Genomic DNA, 19,186 nt, shown 5'->3' with positions numbered 1-19,186 from the left:
GTGGAATTGACGTCTGGGTAATGTCAAATATGGTATGCCTAGATAAGCTTGGGGTGGGATGGGATTGAGAATCATACTGAGGGCAGCCAGATGAAAAAGAGGACAAGGCTCCTGAACCTTTCACAGTTCCATAGAAGAAGGAATTTCAGGAATGTTACACCCACAACATACATTTAAATTATTATTATTATACCACTTAGTCAGTCATGGCTTCCCCCAAAGAATTCTGGGAACTGCTGCTTGTTAAGGGCAATGAGAGTTGTCAGGAGACCCCTGTCTGCCTCCAGACGCGTACCGAGCCGCTCGGTCACCTGGGGCGGCAAACCTGGGGACCCAGCAGAGGTGCACGTGCACAGCAGCGCTGCGTCTGACGCACGCGCCATGCGCCGTGCGCCACACGCAGTGGCACATGCGCAGTGCATAGTGGCATAGTGGCGGCACCGGGCGGGCCCCGAACATGCCGTGGGGTGGAGCAGCCTCACCCCGCAGCCTGCTCGCATGCAGGGCGGGCAGGGCCAGCTGAAGTGTCACCCCCCCTCCCCTGGAACATGGGGCAGACCGCCCCACCCCCTTGCGCCACCCCTGTCCACCTCACAGTTCCTCTGCAGTTCCCAGAGTTGCCTGGAAAGAAGGCTTGATTTTTTAAACCACTCTGGGAATCATACCTCTGTGAAGAGAATAGGGGTCTCCTAACAACCCTCAGTGTCCCCAACAAATGACAATTACCAGGATTCTTGGGGGGAAGCAATGACTGTTCATAACAGTGCCCTGAATATACAGTGTGAATGTGACCCAAGTATTCAGAGGTGGCTGGCCTCATTTTGCTGCCTGAGGTAAAATAGGAGGGTGCCACCCCCCTGCTGCAGCTGCCATGATCTTGCCAGAAGCCATTGCAGTGGCAGAGGCAGGCAGAGAAGCTGCTTCATTCCACCTCATGGGCAGCCCAGCTTTGCAGGTATTACCTGCTTCCTCTATCACACCAGCCCTAGATGTCCCTGTCAAGGTTTTCTGGCACTCCACCCGTCTTCTGTTCCTGTTTACTTTAAACTCGGTAAATCTTTATTTTTTATATTTTTAAAAATAAAATATTGTAACTGTTAAACAGAAGCAATCGTGTTAAAGGTTCAGGCAACTGGCATCAATCTGGAGGACAGCACTTGGTTTCAAATATGTTTCATAATTAGCTTCATTGCTGATGACATTCTCATTAGTTAAAAAAAAAATTGTTAGGAGGGGAGGAATGCCAAGGAATGGGACTGGAGCCAATCTCCATGTCTGACAGTCATCAGCAAAATGCAACCGCTGTTAAGAGAGACGTTCACACCACCTGTGCGCATTATGTTCCACAGGCAAATGGGGTGCACACCCTAAACAGTGTATGTACCTCAGGTATTCTCACACATGATGCAATTGTTGTTTTCACACCTGACATTGTTTTCCTTTGATTTTTTTTCAAAAGGAGGAGAAGGAAATAAACATTGAAAAGGAAAGGAATAAGAAACAGCCCAGTCATAAGTAGGTTTACTCAAGTAAGCTATATGGGTTTTGATGGGAAATGCTCCAAAGCAAGTGTCCATTGGTCTGTGACATAATGCAAGTTTATTAAATCTAGCAAAGGAGGTTTGACTGGATGGGTCTGGAGCATAGCTCTCAACCTTTCCCTTTTTTAAAGGGAAATTCCCTTATTCCGAATAAGATTCCTCGCAAGAAAAGGGAAAAGTTGACAGCTATGGTCTGGAGTGTGGTTAATGCTTCAGTCTGCAAGTGAATGGGCCCAGTTGCCTTGAAAGAAGCAGGGGTATGGCCACACCTAAACAAGCCAGCCCTGGACTCATTGGTTTAAACTAACCACAGGCATTCTTGCATGATACAGATTATATCTGAATCCATCCCTATCAGGGTTCAGGCCTGGCCATAGACATGAATTGGACTTGACGACTCTGATGAATTACCATAGTCAACTACAGGAGAGGGGAGAGCTACCTTGCTCCTTCTCCATGATCTCTTTGTGGCTCTTGATACCATTGACCATGATGTCCTTCTGGACTGGTTCAGAGGGATGGGGTTGCAGACAGTAGTACTGGGAAAGTGCTTTTCAGGCTCTCCTTACCACCACTTTTACAAATCTTGGTGTTTTCCCAAGCCTGCTGATAACTCACCCTTGTACAACGAGGGTGCCATTTCTGATTCAAGGATCTTCACGCCGAAAATGAGGTTCCTATTAATATATAGGTTAGGTGTTCTGTTTCTTCAGACACCACCACTTAAAAGTGACCCCTTTTGAAATTTTAATCAAGCCATCCCAAGCCTAAGTAAAAAATAAGCCTCTTGTTAATACAAGTATATTCATTTCATCCTTGATTTGGGTTGAACACAACAGTCACCAGAAAGGCAGCTGCAATATTTCACAAACAATGAGAAGTGTGAACAGGAAATACATGCCTTCCTCAATTAAAGCAAATTAATAATTACGTGATTACACAGAAAGGTATGTGGGTAGATTACTGAAAATGATGGCCCTCCTCTTAAAACTGTACTAACCAGTTTAAGAACTAAGCTGCAGTTTTCCCCCAGTAAATAATTTCCTTCAGTCAATGATGGCTAAGTACACCAATGTAAAGATGTAAAGAACAAACAAAGTTGAAGCATCTCACTGCATTTAGTACTTGCATTCTGTTCTATAACCCATGGCACCCATGAAGACACTCAGATCCCCCACTCACTCATGAGGTGGTGTCAGTGATTACCTTTTTCTTCACTGAAAAATACATAGACCTGAAGTTGGAAAACTGAATCTCTTTCCCACTTCCTCTTTCACCTCTTCTTTCTTTTCAAGGCTCCGATTAATTCTACTGGATCTGTGCTTTCTCTCTTTCTGTCTCTTGGTGGTGGGGAGGTTGATCAGCAGGAGAGGGGAGAGAAGCGACCAGAACACTCACTCAAAAATCCGCATGCATCTGAAGCCCTGAAAAAGTTGGCAATCCCTACCTGATACGCTTTATACACTATATGCTTGATTGCAAGTCAGGGAGAAGCCAGATGGAAATCTAATAAAATGGAGCTGGAAGCTTTACTTGGAAGATCAATCAACCAAATATGAAATTGATTAATCTGTGTGAGCCAATTTTAATTTGTAGGTCTGCAAGAAGAGCAAACTTGTTCACGGTTTTGAGTCCATTATTATTCTCATGTGTTGTTATAACAGATAATCAAAACTAAAATAGTTATTTTACACTTCCTCCAATACGTCAGAAATCTGCTGCCATGAGGATCTCAATAATGAGACAATTCTGAATGGAGGAGAGAGACAGCAGGAGAAGACTTACAAAGAAGGCACTGCAGCAGCTTAAAGGAGAAATGTCTGCAGTACAGACAACAGTTTTAGCTATAAACACAGATAAGAATAAGCATGTTGAAGAAGCAGTGGTTCAGTAGGTGCAGGATGTAGGACTGTCACCGGAGGTCTTCACCTGGCAAGTGGCCTTACTCAACAATTGCAGCACCCCAATTTATAATTAAATATTTTAGGAGTGCACACACATATGCAAACAAGACATGTTCACTGCCACAACTCAGGCCTCAGTCCTGTTATTTGAACAGCCAACCACTTGGCCACTTAATTTGCTGGCTGGGCACCCTTAGTTTGCTTGCTCCCCTACATCCTATTAAGCATACCAGCCATGGAGCCCACCCAGGCCACAGCATTTAGGCTTAACTTGGCATAGGTGCTGCTGTGAAGGTCTAAGCTCTGAGCACGCCCTCCCAACCACAGCCGCCACGCTCTCTGGTAATGTGGGTCATGGCAGGCAGAGCAGGCTCCGTCAGGCTTCCCTGACCTCTGCAATTTCTGCACCTGCCTGCTCATCCTCTGGAATCAGCTTTTTCATCTATTAGTTTATTTGGCCTAGTGCCAGGTATTAGTCCCATTCTCGTGTGCGTCTGTCAGGGGGCAGGGAGAACTTGTCCTTTGTGTGCATATGAGTTTGTCTCTGCAAGCTTTTTGTGTCATAAGCAGGCATGAAAAAGTGTGCATGTCTCCTATATGTGTTTGTGTGACATGTGTGCAGAGAATGAGATTGGATGAAGTGAAAAACTGGAGCGATCCCTGACCGTGTAATGCTGAAAACGTCAATGAAGAAATGTGTGAGACAGTTGCCAAGTGGGACAAGTTGTAAATGCAATGGTTAGGCAGGGAAGAAGTATGTGCGCCCTTGAAGCAGAACAAACAAAGGATGTGGTTTATCTGCATGCCAACATTTGACCCACACAACCAACAGTCTTTCCATCCAAAGCTTTCCACATTACTTTCTTAATGTTAGGGAAAGAGCTGTCTCACCTGTCTTCTAGCTGTGCGACCTTGGAGCCAGCTTTAAAATTCTTCTTTCCTTCTCCTTCTCTAGGCCATAAAATTGGTGTCTGATTGTTTCACTTCTCTGCTATATAGTGGTATCTCTGGTTACAAACTTAATTCGTTCTGGAGGTCCATTCTTAACCTGAAACCGTTCTTAACCTGAGGTACCACTTTAGCTAATGGGGCCTCCCGCTGCTGCCACAGCGCGATTTCTGTTCTCATCCTGAGGTAAAGTCCTTAACCTGAAGTACTACTTCCGGGTTAGTGGAGTCTGTAACCCGAAGTGTTTGCAACCCGAGGTGTTTATAACCTGAGGTACCACTGTACTTGAATTCCATAAATTATGCCCTTTGTCAGTTCCTCAGTCTACTACTTTGAGCACTTATCCCAGCTAACCACGCTCTCTTATTCCCATTGTTGTCCATTTTGGGCAGCTACTCTCTTCACTGCTGCTAGAAGTCTGCTAAGTTCCCTCTCCTTTCAGAAGAGTCAAATGGAATGTTAAAGTTTACACTATGATAAACAAGGCTCTTGTGAAATTAGATACAATGGCATGATTGTGTCATAGCTACCAGACGCAAGGAAGCAAAAGCAATTTCAGGAATGACCACAGACAGCACATTTACAAGAGCTGACCATTGGTACCCAAGAACATGCTGGAATGCACTGCCATCTGTCCCATAGTAAGCATTCATAATTCTACTGCATATGTTAAACTGTGCTATAATAGCTTGTTTAGGGAGCAATCCTATGGAAGCTAGCGCAGATCATAAATTAAGCCACCTTAACGTTACAGCAGACTTGGTTCATCAGTGGGGCTGCTGCTACCTGGCAGAAGGAAAGCAAGCCTTTAAAAAAACAGTGTTGGGTGCCAGATTACATGACCAAACTGAATAGGCTTCGGATGCCAGCCTAAGTCCTCCCTTTCTGGTCCTAGTCCCACCATAGCCCAGGAATGCCTTTCACCAGTTTCAGCTCAGCCAGCTGAACTGGGATGAGCAAGTTACGGCAATGTATCTTTGGCTGAGCTGGAGTTGGAGACTTAATGCCAGCTGAACTGGGAATCAGCCAGCTGAACTGGAGATCTGTTGTACCCTAAGCTGCCTATCCCATCAGATTTTGTCATAGGCTTGCCTCCATAGTGCTCTTGTGTAGCAGCACAATCCTAACCACGTCTACTCAGAATTCAGTGGGGCTTTCTCCCAAGTAAGTGGGGCTAGATTTTAATACTTGCAGCTGTATCATTTGCTTCTTCAAATTATTTCTGACTAGAAAATTTGTTTCCAATATCTAAGCATATTGTCTGTCATTTTAATCTCTCCTCAAAAATCACATAAAAAGGGTATTGGAACTGTTCCTTCTCTGTTATATAGCTTGCCAAATGCATTTTATATGGTCATATTTCTATGGAATTTATGATATGGCCTATGTCACAATTAGCTGCTTGCAATCTGTTATTTTGCTTCAGTTGTCATGAATGGAGGCCAGGGGGAAAAAATCTTAAGATTTTAAAGGGTATCCACTTGTTAATAATATTCTTCCTCTGGCATCATAATTGTTATTTCAAATGGGACATTAGACAAAACTATATCATGCTGAAATGCATGAAGAACTGAGATGAATGATGGCATTACCCCAAAGTGGCAATTTTCTGACGTCAAGAGTTTGGAGAAATCCAACTGTTATCCATGGTTAAGAATGTCAATTAATTTCAGTGGGTCTCCTCTGAGTGGAACTTTGAATAAAATCCTAAAACTCTTCGCACTGAGAGAGTTTATTATATACAGTCCTGTGAGGCTCTGCCTTTGAAGAAAATTACCCATTCTTCACCCGAGTGACCTGGAACTGTCCAAATAGGCCATGCTAATATGGTTGTGTCCTTATGCCCATCCTGAAGTCAACTCTTATCCTTATATATTATAGGCAATGGTTACACGAGGAAGAAATTCTCCTTTCTTTCTTTTTTACCTCTGTAAACAAGGACAGCAATAGGAAAAGAGCAACTGAGGATTTGGTAATCTTATGGATTGGTAAATGGCTAAATAACAGGAAGCAGAAAGTAGGAATAAAGAGGCAGTGTTCATGATGGAAGAAAGTGGGGTCTCCCTGAAGATCTGCACTGGGATCAGTGCTTTTTAACTTATTTAATAATGGTATGGAGACAAAGGTGAGCCATGGCCAAGTGGAAAACATCCAATTATTCTGCGTGATAAAAACAAAAATGGATTGCAAACGATTTTGTTTAGGCATGTCTATCCTGAAATGTAGATGTTGACACATTTTAATTTCTTTTTAGTTGACTGCTTTGTTTTTTTAATGTTTGACTGTTTTTAGTACTTATTTTACTACTTCTTCACACAGCATAGTTACACTGTAGCATTTACTTCCTCTTGATGGCTACAAACTTTGGAAAGTTTGGGAAGGGGATTAGGCAAATTCACGATAACTTATTTTCTCCAGGCCCAATGCATCTATAATCAGTTGTGGGGCTACAGGGGTGAGGCATTATTGCGCTTGTGGGCTTCCCAGAGGCATCTAGTTGACCCCCATGAGGAAAAGGATGCTGCGCAGATCACTGGTCTGATTCAGCAGGGCTTTTCAGTGTGTAACATAAATTTGTCAGACATTTTGCAACTTGACCTGTAAGAGCTTGGGACCTTACGATCTGTTTGACAGAGGAACAGATCCCCTTGGAAGCAGGCGGACTCCCCTTCCTTGGAGGTTTCTAACCAGAGGCGGGAGAGCCACCTGCCATGATCTAGTGGAGATCCCTGTATTGCAGGAGGTTGGACTGACTAGATGAACCCTTGGGATCCCTTCCAGCTCTGTAATTCTATGAACCCAGAGTTTGGCTTTCTTTCATTCCCCCACACTATTTCCCATACACAGCAGCAGCAGCTATTGTCAGGGGAAGTCAAGCTGACCTGATGATAAACATCAAGGAAAGCTGAACATGCAAGCCAACACCAGAAAAACTAAGAGAAGAAGTGTGCATGCACACGAAAGCTCATACCAAGAACAAACTTAGTTGGTCTCTAAGGTGCTACTGGAAGGATTTGTTTATTTTTTATTTATTTTTTACTGTGGCAGACCAACACGGCTACCTACCTGTAATAGAAGGATCTTTACACTTGTGCGGTGGCCGGGGGGGGGGGCGGAGGGGAAAGAGAGAGAGAGAGATTAAAAGCAGCAGAGCGTCATTTATTATTGCGGCTGACTAAAACTTCACAAAGGATGCATTATAAAAGACCGGCATTTCGGGTCCCTTCAGCCGGCCTTCTTCTTATTATTATGCCACGGCTTTTTGTGAGGAACTGACAACTCCCCTCCCCTGCTTGGCGGCTTCCCTTCAACCCGCCATGATACCTCAACGGGCGGGAAAACCGTTGCTTGCCGACTGTGACCCTGACAGACAGGAAAGCGGAGGGAAATGGTGCTTTGGGGGGCGAACTGTGACAGGCCCCGCCGCCACCTCCGCTTCCTGTTCAGGCCAAGCGAGAGGCCTTTCCTCCGCGTTATGTAATAGGGAGGCGCCGCCATTGGCCCGGTCCGGGCGCAGCAGCCGCCGCTGCCGGATGAGGCGTTGGCGGGAGCGGCCTGGCCTGGCTTGGCCTGACACTCGACTCTCGGCGGCGGGGAGGGGCGGCGCGTGCGCACTTAGTCGCCGCCGCCGCCGCCGCCGACGGACGGGCAGGGAGACGGAAGGCGAGAGAGACTCCGTCCCTCACACACACGGGCTCCTCCATCCTCACGGGCAGGCGGCGGCAGCTGCTGCTGCTTGGCCGCGCGGAGCCTTCCGTAGCTGTCGACGGACGCCTCGCAGGCGGGACCCCCACAGCCCGGGTAAACGCGGGGGGCGAGGGCAGGGGTTTGGGCGCCGCCGCCAGGCCTCGGGGGCGAAGGAGAGAGGCCGGCAGCCTGCTCGGTGCGGGTTAAGTCTCTTCCACCCGAGCCCGGCGGCGACTGAAGGGGTTTATTTTTCCAGTCCTCATCCCCCCTCTCGTGGGGAAGTTTCCCTGTCTCGGGCGGGGGGCTGAGAGAGGTAGAAGAGACCCCTCGTGTTTCTTGCGGGGCTGGACACATGGCCGCTTCTTTCACGGACGGGAAGTTTTTTTGGGGGGGGGGGATTCGGGAACATGGTGGTTTCCTTATGGTTTTGCCCTGTGGCGGCATTTCCCATTTATTTGTTTCCTTCGCCTTAAAAAACACAACACGTTTAGGGTGAGGGGAGGGTATGGGGGGGGTTACTGTTAGGCCCCCGCCGGAAGGTGCTGGGTATGATGGGATTGGGTTGGTTTATTATATTTCTATGCCGCTTTTCGTTCAAATGAATCCCAAAGCGGCTTATAAATAATAGTAGCATAATGGAACATCACACATATAAATCATGTAGAAAAATGTCTATGGGGGTTGGCTGTCTGGGTTTGCCTGTAAGAAAGTTGCACTTTCTTACATGGTGCTGTGAGTTTTTTGAAATAGGCTTTCCCACCTTAAAAAAAAGCCCTGAACAGTTTTGCAGTGATTCCTCTCTAGATTATCCCCGGCTTCCCCTAGTTATCCATGTAACAGGTTTACTGGCAGCATCAAATTCACCTTGAAAAGGTGAAGTTGGTAAATGATATGATGTTCGTCTTCATTGAAGTCATGATGATCTCTCTTGGAAATAAGTTTTAAGCCAGCTGTATCAAGGATAGCTGGCCGGAGTGGGAAACCAGGCATGAAGGTGGTGAGCTCCCCCTTCCTTCCTCCAGTTAGGGTTCTTGCACTTGACTGTGCAAAACAAGAGGATTTGTATTGCGTTGGCCACACTTGGCCTCATACGCTTTCATGCCAAACACCATTCTTGGCACACTTTACTCTTTGTTGTTTCATTTCTTTCCTTGCCATCACATGGTGGGACTGAGTCTGCCATTCGCATCAACATTTGAAACAACTTAAAATTAGGTTGGAATGCTGTCTCTGCGTGTGTTCCTTGGTACAGTAAGGATTAAAAATTATATATCATAAGAGTTTGATTGAATGGTAAATTAATCTGTGTTGTGCTACGTGTGTAAAAGGCAGCTGCTGGTGTCAGACCTGAGATATGAAACCTTGTTACCATTTGTTACTTGGTCACATGCACTAGTTGTTTTCTGACTTGGACATTTCCTTCTAGAAAACAAGTTCTTGTGCAAGTGATATGCTTGACAGCTTAATCAGAAACTTATTACTCTATTTTTGTTTCTTTACCTTTTTGTATATTCAGCTGCAAAGGCCTGTTCATTTTCTACCCTTGTTTGTCTGATTAAGTTAAGAAGTGGGAACTAGTCTGCAGTCTCATGAGTTTGGGAAAACTGCATGTGGTATGCCCTGTACCCCAAATATAGGAATATTGATGAATAAGGCATTTAATACTGATATTCCCGACATACACAGTTAGAAGGTTACCACAGCAAGATTAGATGCACATGTTTTGTTCTGGGAATTGGAATCTGGTTGAAAACAAGGAAGGATCTGATAACATATGTTGGCTGTGTGCAGTTCCAGAGGAGAAACTGCTGCCTGCTGTTATGACAGTGAGATTCTTTTAGGACATAGCAGATTGGATATGGCTGAAGTCTCATGGGTGTACTACATATTAGCCTTTAGAATGAACATCCTGGCCAGCCTCCTTTTTAAATTCTCAGCTGTCCCAACCAAGATACCCATAAGTATACCCACCAAGGCATGACAAAACAGTTGCATGAGTTTTATTTGGGGAGGAAACCATCTTGGGAAATTGGCAACAATTATACAAACCAGTTGATCCCAACTTTATTAATCTTCCCAGGGTAATAACTTACTATTATGCATGCACCATAAGTAAAATTACATATGGTGTGGAGAAAGTGAATAAAAACTGTTCTCTCATATTAATTACATTGCATTTATATCCTTCAAGGTGGTATAGATTGTTCTTTCTATTTTATCTTGTTGTTTGCCCGGTGAAGTATCAATATAATACACAAACACACACAAAACTATCCTTCACTAGCAGCAGTTCAGTATTAAAAACAATAATAACCAGCCACAGCAACAGGGCAGACAAGGCTTGATGCAGAAGAAGTTTGTTCCTGTTTTTTGGAATGAGAGATCTCACCAAAAATACTTCTGATCATGTAGATAGCAGATGGGAGAGGAATCCATGTACAGTGCAGTGGTACCTCGGAAGTTGAACAGAATCTGTTCCGGAAGTCCTTTCAACTTCCAAAGCGTGGCTTATTATTTCAGCTTCCAAAAGAACGTTCGAAAACCAGAACACTCACTTCCAGTTTTCGATCATTCTGGAGCCGAAACGTTCGACTCCCAAGGCGTTCGGGAGCTGAGGTATGACTGTATTAAAACATAGGAAATGTGAATATGCAAGGCAGAAGTTTCAGAATCATATTTGAAGTCTTAAAAAATAATCCCCAGTGTTGAAAAAATGAGAGAACCTTGCTGTTCAATTATAGTAAAACACTAAGCTTTTATCTGGTAACACTAGTTTTATGGATTCAGTGTATGCGAGTTCAGCATATGTGAAGTCATTCACACTTCCCTGTCACTGTTCTCACTGGGCTGCTTTGGGAGGAAGGGAGAGATATAAATTGAATAAATAATAATAAAGTTACCCATCTGTAGTCTGAGAATATGTGACCCTTTCTATAGACCTGCTCTGTCAGAACACACACATTGTACAGCAAAGGTAGCTAACTGTGGCCCTCCAGTTGCTGGTTGACAACTCCTATCATCTGTGATGGTTGGCCATGCTGGGGGTGGTTCATAGGAGTTGAAGTCCAACAACAGCTTGGAGATTCATTGTCTAATAATTTAGTTGAAGGTATGACACACATGAATATAGGTCTCTGCCTTTTCCTCACAAATCACTTTGCTGGCATGTGGATGGAATAATAATAATAATAATAATAATTTCTTTGTACCCCGCCCATATGCCTGGGTTTCCCCAGCCACTCTGGGGGGCTTCCAACAGATATTAGGATACATTAAAATGTCACAGATTAAAAACTTCCCTGAACAGGGCTGCCTTCAGATGTCTTCTGAATGTAAGGTAGTTGTTTATCTCTTTGACATGAGATGGGAGGGCGTTCCACAGGGCGGGCGCCACTACCGAGAAGGCTCTCTGCCCGGCTCCCTGTAGCTTTGCTTCTCGCAGTGAGGGAACTGCCAGAAGGCCCTTGGCGCTGCACCTCAGTGTCCGGGCTGAACGATGGGGCTGGAGACGCTCCTTCAGGTATACAGAATGCTCTCAGGAAAATGATACAGGAATATAAACTGTGTTTGAGGAACTCGAGGGACTAAAAGGAGTATGTCTTCCATTTTCTGCTGACCCAGTCACTGAAATTTTCAGGAAAGTTCTGTCTTGTTCTGAATTCAAGTCATCTGCAGTGTGGAGTTTTTGTCAGTAACTCAAGACATGCATATTCACCTGGGCTTTGGAGTTATTTTGAAACTGGCCATTGTTGCTTGCTGCTGCTCCTGTTATCAAAAGTTAATAATGGCTTTATTGTACCATTTTTCTTTTTGCATGCTATATTGTGAACACCCCTTTCTTTAGAGCAGCCTTCTAAAAATCAGATTATTGGTCCATTTAGCTTGGTGTTGTCAGCATTGTTTGGCAGCAGCGGCTCTCCAGAGTTTGAGTTACCTGGAGACACCACAAGTTGAGTGTGGGATCTTTTGAATGCAAAACAGGTGTTCAACCTCTGAGGTGCATATTTTTATAATGGCCAGTTTATATTTGGAATAAATAACAAACCTAGGAGCAAGCCCAAAGAAGTATAGGCTGTCATTCCATTGCATATCTAATTCTATATCAGGAATAGGGAATCTGTAGCTCTCCAGATCTTGTTGAACTACAACTCTCATCGCCCTTGAACACTGGCACTGCTGACTGGGTCTGTTGGGAGTGCAACAATATCAGGAGGAATGCAGGTTCTACGCCACTAACCTTAAGAAAAATATCATGGCTGTGAACAGCATAGAATAAAATTATAGGCATAAAACAAATACAAAACATGTCACAAATTAAATAAAATTAATATATCAACTTTACTGGATAACTACTTGGGGGAAGCCAGGGTGAACAGGTGAGCTGTAAGCAGGCGCCTAAATGCCAGTACTCTAGGGGCTGCCTGATAATCACTGGAAGCACAAGCCAAAGGGCAGGTGCCACCACACTAAAGCCAGACGTAGCCTATCCTGGAGGATGCCATGATCAGTGGTACAGAAAGCTGCGGAGAGATTGAAAATAGGCAAAGTCTCACTCTCCTTGTCTCTCTCAATTAAAGTAATCCATCAGGGTAACAGGCCGATCCGTCCCAAAACCAGGCCTGAATTCAGACTGCAGTGGTTCTAGATAATTGATCTCTTCCAAGAATGTCTCCTGTTGTTCTGCCACTACCCATGTCATCTTCATTTACAACTGGTTGGTAACTTTCACAAACCATTGAGACCAGGGCGGGTTTCTTTAGGAGTGGCCATACCAGCTTCTTTTAATGCTAAAATTTATATACTGCTTGATTGTAAGAAAACCTCTAAGCGGTTTACAAGAAAATCTCTTATGTGGTTAATCAATGATAAAAAAATTTCATTGACTAAAAGGATACCCTAGTAGGGTATCTGATTTTAAAAGCATTTTTAATACAGTTATATTTAAAAAGTACGAATGGCAAACACTATCTTAAGAATATCCCTCATCTGTATGTGTGTGTGTGCGCGCGCGCGCATACACACACACACACACACAGACAGGGTTTTCTCTCTTTTATGCCTGCCATACAATCACAAAGTGTGTATTTTGCTTCAGAACTATTTGTACTTGACTGCAAACTATTAACTAATCAGCTAAAACTCATATGAGAAGTTGACTTTTTAAAAAATTGGATGCTATGTATACTAAGCAGTCATGTGAGCCTCAGTAGGATGGATTTCTTTTAAAAATTAAGCAGTTATATGTAGCTTTCTATTTGGGGGAGTTTGTTTTGTGTTAGTATCACAACTTGATGAGGCTTGCAGCTGATTAAAGGAAAATAGTTAAAATTATCAAGCTTCTAGGACTTTTTATTATTTTTTTAAAAAAACCTTCAGGAGTACACTGGCATAACCTAGATGTCTTGGGGAAGTGTAGGTAGGCTCTGGTTGTCTGTCACTCTTCAGTCTTATTGGCCTCTTACAACAAAACACTGTAAATGCTCTGAAACAGCATATTGTGACAGACTCTAGCTTCATGTTTCACACTTGCACAATGATACAAGGAGCAATCAGAAGTAAACCAGAACTGGGTGGAAATTATTCTGAGTTTATATGTCACCTAGGGAATGAGCACTGGCTATAGCGTGGAAAAGAATTACTAGGTCACTTTTGATGGCAAACTTAGACATTAATGTGAATCTTGCTCAATCATAAAGCTCCCTCAATAATATATGACCATAATGATACGCTCAACATAACCTACCCCATAGAGTTGTTTGACGAATAAGAAGGGATAACATCATACCAGCTATCTAGAACTACTTGAAGAAAGGGTAGGGTACAAATCAAAAATATCTGTTGGTGTAAAAAATAAAAAATAAAGTCTCCCTGCTTTGTAAGCAAAGTGTCCTTGGCAAATGTGTTCCCTTCTCTGTTTGCCTTGTGATATGAATGTGGGTGCAGAGACGTGTATTTGTTAGGGAGAATTGGAGTATTTTTGTAAATATTCCAGACCACTTTAACCCATTGTTTCCAGTAGCACCTGGAGGGATTGATGGTGCAAGACTTTTGTGTGTGTGGCTTTTTGTGGCTGGTCAGTTCTTGTCCCTTTATTTTCAACTACAGTAGTGAGTTTTGAAATACTATTATCCTAGCACAGCTGACAAATAACTTCATAGAGGCTAGAGTTCTCTGAAGTCTAGTTGGAGTAATAAAGGTGTTGAATTCCTTGTGTTTTGTGACTGATTTATATCCGTGTGAATGGAACAATGTGTACTTAATCTAAGAGTACCTTGAAACAGTATAGGGCTGTAATTGGGCTGTCACCAAATCACTGGCTGTCAGGAGTAGGGAAATGCACAGCAGTAATTATGTCAGGACACAGGATAGTTTTGTAATTTGACCCAGGACTACCAGTTTCAGTAGCAGCCATGTGTTTCTTCTCAAATATAGCACCACCTTAAATTGCTCTAACTAAATGGAGGAGTTTGAACCTGAATTCTTTCCTCCAAATTCCTCCTCCTTGTAACAGAATAAATATTCTCTTAGTTGTAATCTGTGGAACCACTCTTGTCTCCTTTAGGGGAATAAATGATGGGGCACCTATGCTAGTTGTGAGGAAAGTACCTGGGCAAGTAATTACAAAAATAATTTTTTGGGGGAGGATATGTTTGCCTAAGGAAAAGTTGGTCCATATCTGAAAGCGGCTTGTGCTTTTTCTAGATGGAGGCTGGCTCTTAAGAAGTGCTTAAATGCTATGGCTGCAATCCTAAACACAGTAGCGAGCAAATTCTTTTAACTTGAAGCCATTTATTTCTGAGCAAATATGCCTAAGATTGCTCATACAGTTCAATTTGCTATAATGCCTTTTGCACTTATTTTTAGATATGGCTCGTGGACAACAGAAGATCCAGTCACAGCAGAAGAATGCCAAAAAGCAAGCTGGGGCGAAGAAGAAACAAGGCCATGATCAGAAGGCTGCAGCTAAAGCTGCTCTAATATACACCTGCACCGTCTGTAGGGTAAGAGGCTTTGAAAATGAAGCATTGTGGCAACCTTTCCAGGCCCCAAGTTTGACTCGTATGGAATGAAGCTATGGAAGAGACAAATAACATCTATGTGTGTTGTGTGCTACATATGCACTCTAGATGTGGAATTGATAATTTGACTCTGGATTCCCCATGCTCTTTTGCCTTCACATAATTCCCTAGAATTCTCTTCTCCATAGGCAGTACAGAAGAACATACATAAAGTTTTAACACACCCTTTGTGTTGTCACCGGCTATTATATCAACTTTGTGCCTATTTGTATGAGTTCAGTCTCCTACTACTGATTTCAGCTGTTGGGTATCCTGTGCTAGAAAGTCAAAAAGGTTACATGGCAAACCTTTGAATCTTGTATCAGATGAAGGTGTATGTTATCGGTACTGTCTGTCTTTTCTGCAACACTTGTACAGTACAGTACATTGATTACTGCCTTCATTTTATGGATCAATGATCTCGTTAGACAGTAAAATTCGTGTTAAATTGCTGTTTTAGGGGGTGTTTTTCATCGTCTGGAATGGATTAATCCACTTTCCATTACTTTCAATGGGAAAGTTCGTTTCAGGTTAAGTATGCTTCAGGTTAAGAACAGACTTCCGGAACCAATTAAGTACCTAACCTGAGGTACCACTGTATTATGCATTTTGTGTTTTTATATTGTAAACTGTCCTGTCATCTTCAGATGAAGGGCAGTATATAAATTTAATAAATAATAATTTTGTACTTCCCAACAGGCAAAAAACTAACGTTAAAACTGAATTCACTGGTTTCAGGAAGGAATACCCATGAATTACTAGCCAAATGGGAGGGAGGGGGCACAATTTTATGTACAATTTGTGAAAAGGATAAAAATTGAATAGGAATGAGTAGGTAGAACAAAGCAGGGAAGTTAGGAGGTGGCAGAGAATGAGAAACAGTGCCTCCAAAAGTTGGCTGCTCTTGAGCCAAAAACCCTAATGCAGTCCTTTAGGATTCAGGGAGTAGAAGCTGTATTTGAATCTGTTTGGGATTTTGCCTTGCATAAAGCTCCATTCTCTCCTTAATCAGACACAGATGCCAGATCCCAAGACCTTCAAACAGCACTTTGAGAGCAAGCATCCGAAGACTCCGCTCCCTCCAGAACTGGCAGATGTTCAGGCGTAAAAGCTCACAGGTGAATACTTAGCATTTAAGTTTTGAATTAAAGAAATTTAGTATATATCATAATTAAAACTGCATCAAATGGATTTCATTTACAATATAGGTTTTATGAAAATTGGGAGCTAACTTAAAGCATAAACGAGGATTTTGGTTTTGTTGCTTGTCATATTTAGAAATTTATTTTGATATAGCCAGGGCATTACATAGCAACTTGGAGAGTTGCCAAAATTGGCAACAAGTCAGTGAGAAGATAAATGTGTATAATCTTCTAATTTTGTTGTGTTTATCTGTTGCAAGGGTTCAGGGAGGTTTGGTTTATTTAATTATGAAATGACATTACATTGAATCATTAGATGCTAGTAACTAGATGAGACAATAAGGTTGTATTTAACAATATTACTCTTGTGTTGCAGGTGAATTCATGGAACCTATTGACTCTTCTACTGTCAGACATTGCGTAACAAACCTGCAGCTGCTTTTCTAACAAACTGTTGATCAGCAAAAATGAAGGGGCTATAGAAACATTCATATTTTTATGCTGTTCCTCTTGGGCGTCATGTAAAGATGAATCTATGTAACTGTACAGTTGTGCCCTACTTGGAAATCTGAAAATTGGTTCATTCTTAAATTTTTTACAGTTGTAATTATATTGATGTTCATATTGTGTAAAATAACTCATTTAATAAAATAGTACTTTGATTTTACAATATTGCAGGTAAAATACTTGTAGAAGTTCTGTTTTCAATACCTGTTTTATTTGCCTTATGAAATCCTAACAAGTGGACTTCTCCCACAGCCAAAAACTAAATGGTGTCATTTGCTCTTTAATACTTATTACTGTTGAGTCCACATTAACTAGAAAATTCTTTCTCCATTCGGTATGCTACTTGCTTTGAGCCTGGTTATTTTCTAAAAGACTTAATGTCCTTGACCGAAGTTGTGTTTTCTTTCGACTCTGTTTAGTTTGGAGTGCCTGCTCTAATAACCCTTATGAAATTTCATTCTTGTATATAAAGGAGCTTTTACCTTAAATTTATGCACTGGAGACAAGTGCAGTACCAGTGAATCCTCATGCTAGGTGGCAGGCTGGTGGAAGTATAGTAGAACTGAACTTTTGTTTTGGTGTGATCTGAATGATCATATTTGCTATAGCAAGTTAAAATAATTTATCTCTGTTGTGAAGTTCCACTGTGGCAACTCTTAAATGCACCTATGAGAAGTCAGACACACTGGCCACATTAGTGTGTAAAAAAATGACTACTGTAATGGTTTCCTTGTTTGAAAGCAAATGTTAAATAAATCTGTTTCAAAGAACAGGATGACACACATAATGGAGATAATTAATGAAATGGAAATAATAACTAGCTGAGCTTTGTTCAGTTGGAACCGGTGAATGGTAGCAGGATAGGTGTTACTTTTTTCCTATCTTGCAGCATTGGTTTATGTCTGGACTACCCAAATTTCATTTTGAACTATACTCTAATGTCAGATGCAGAGTGCCTATGTTTTGGAGCTCTGTCTTACTTGCTTTTTACTGGAAAGAACTGCAAATCCATTTTATGTTGGTAGCAGATGACTGACATGGGCATTATTGCTTTCCCATTGATTGAATATTTGGAAGGAAATATTGACCAACTTCTCTTTGCTTTGTGCCTGGGTTGTTTAATCTTTTGAACAGTTAATTCTTTACTTAAGCATGCCCATGCAGGTTGCACATTTGATACGGAAAGGTAAATAGCAGTTTGTGCATTTGTTAACCCGTCTGATCTATGCCATTTAAGTTCATCTGCCTTTACTATAGTGAATCTTCACAGTTTTGTAGCTGTCATTGCATTGTACCCCTGACATTAGAATGTAGCCTTTTGGTTCATTTTGTTTCCTCACTTGATAATTACAGCCTGTTCATCATATGATAGTTAGGTCCCAGTAGGCAAGAAATCTGCCTTCCAAACTGCTGTGGTATGCTTAAATGTTGAAACTGAGTGATTTTTAAACTGAAGGACACTTGTTCACTAATTTTTACTTTTAGTAGTCTGTTTTTGGGGGGAATAAAAAAACCCCACCTTTAAATAAGTTCATTCCTAAACCTGATACTTGTCATGTATTATTTCAGACCTCAGAGCGGTAAATTAAAGAGGGTTTTCTTCTAAATTATTTGGGAACGATTAAGCATACGTTTCCTACTAGCTGTAGGAACTCCCATTTATATGCAGAGTTTGCATTTTAAAAAAAATGGTTGTCATCAGTAGCTTTGTGTTTATGCACTGAGCAAGTTAGATCTTGATTTTGTACACTAAATGCTGTTACCAGCAGGTAATTTGTTTTCTAATCAGTTAAAAGTCACCACAGAATCTGGGAAGGTGAACACACATGAGAGCTAACATGGGGGTGGGGGGGGAGAGAAAACTGAGGTGGTAGGAACCTTGAATTCTCTGTGCTTGAGTTAAAGAGATGGAGATAAATGTGGAAAAAATATTCTTTCCAAATCTTGTGGATGGTACCCTGTTAATCCTGGATAAAGACACAATTGTGCAGTGTAATGTGTCTGATTAAAATCTTTTAAAAAGCAAAAGTGTAAAATGTGATATTTCCTGCCTACTTAAAGCAAGTGTCATTTTATTAAGCTTTGATGCTAGCTGGGCAGCTTTAGCAATTTGTTTAGTACAGGGAATGGAAATGACAGCAAGCATTTCACTCGACTCTCTAAGCACAAGTAACTTGGGTTTGGAAACACCAAGATGAGGTAAACAAACATCTCAGCAAAGGTCCTGGTGAATTGCCAAAAGTGCATGGCTGTGATGAGCAGATGTTTGTCTATTGGTTAAGTCACACTTGAAATGAACAGGATACAGGGTTGTATCCAACACTGCCATTATGCTTATGCAGTAGACTACTGCACGCACTATGGAACTTCCCTCTCCTCTGCCGTACAATCCCCTGCAC

General features: G+C 42.2%; 1 protein-coding gene across 1 annotated transcript; it reads left to right on the top strand.

Annotated features, from left to right (window-relative positions):
- Positions 1 to 8,032: 8,032 nt before the first annotated feature.
- On the top strand, positions 8,033 to 18,293 carry ZNF706 (zinc finger protein 706). The gene is made up of 4 exons (XM_033155680.1): positions 8,033 to 8,194; positions 14,945 to 15,081; positions 16,151 to 16,256; positions 16,657 to 18,293. The coding sequence occupies exons 2-3, from the start codon at positions 14,947 to 14,949 to the stop codon at positions 16,244 to 16,246; spliced, it is 231 nt and encodes a 76-aa protein (XP_033011571.1). The 5' UTR covers positions 8,033 to 8,194; positions 14,945 to 14,946; the 3' UTR covers positions 16,247 to 16,256; positions 16,657 to 18,293.
- Positions 18,294 to 19,186: the final 893 nt, after the last annotated feature.

This window comes from Lacerta agilis, chromosome 7 (genome assembly GCF_009819535.1).
Source record: "Lacerta agilis isolate rLacAgi1 chromosome 7, rLacAgi1.pri, whole genome shotgun sequence".
NCBI classification, from domain to species: Eukaryota; Metazoa; Chordata; class Lepidosauria; order Squamata; family Lacertidae; genus Lacerta; species Lacerta agilis.
This window is presented reverse-complemented; position numbering and strand designations above follow the sequence as displayed.

Coding starts and splice junctions, on each gene's coding strand:
- ZNF706 (XM_033155680.1), top strand. CDS start 14,947: ATGGCTCGTGGACAACAGAAGATCCAGTCACAGCAGAAGAATGCCAAA. Junction 15,082..16,150: donor ACACCTGCACCGTCTGTAGG/GTAAGAGGCTTT, acceptor CTCCTTAATCAG/ACACAGATGCCAGATCCCAA.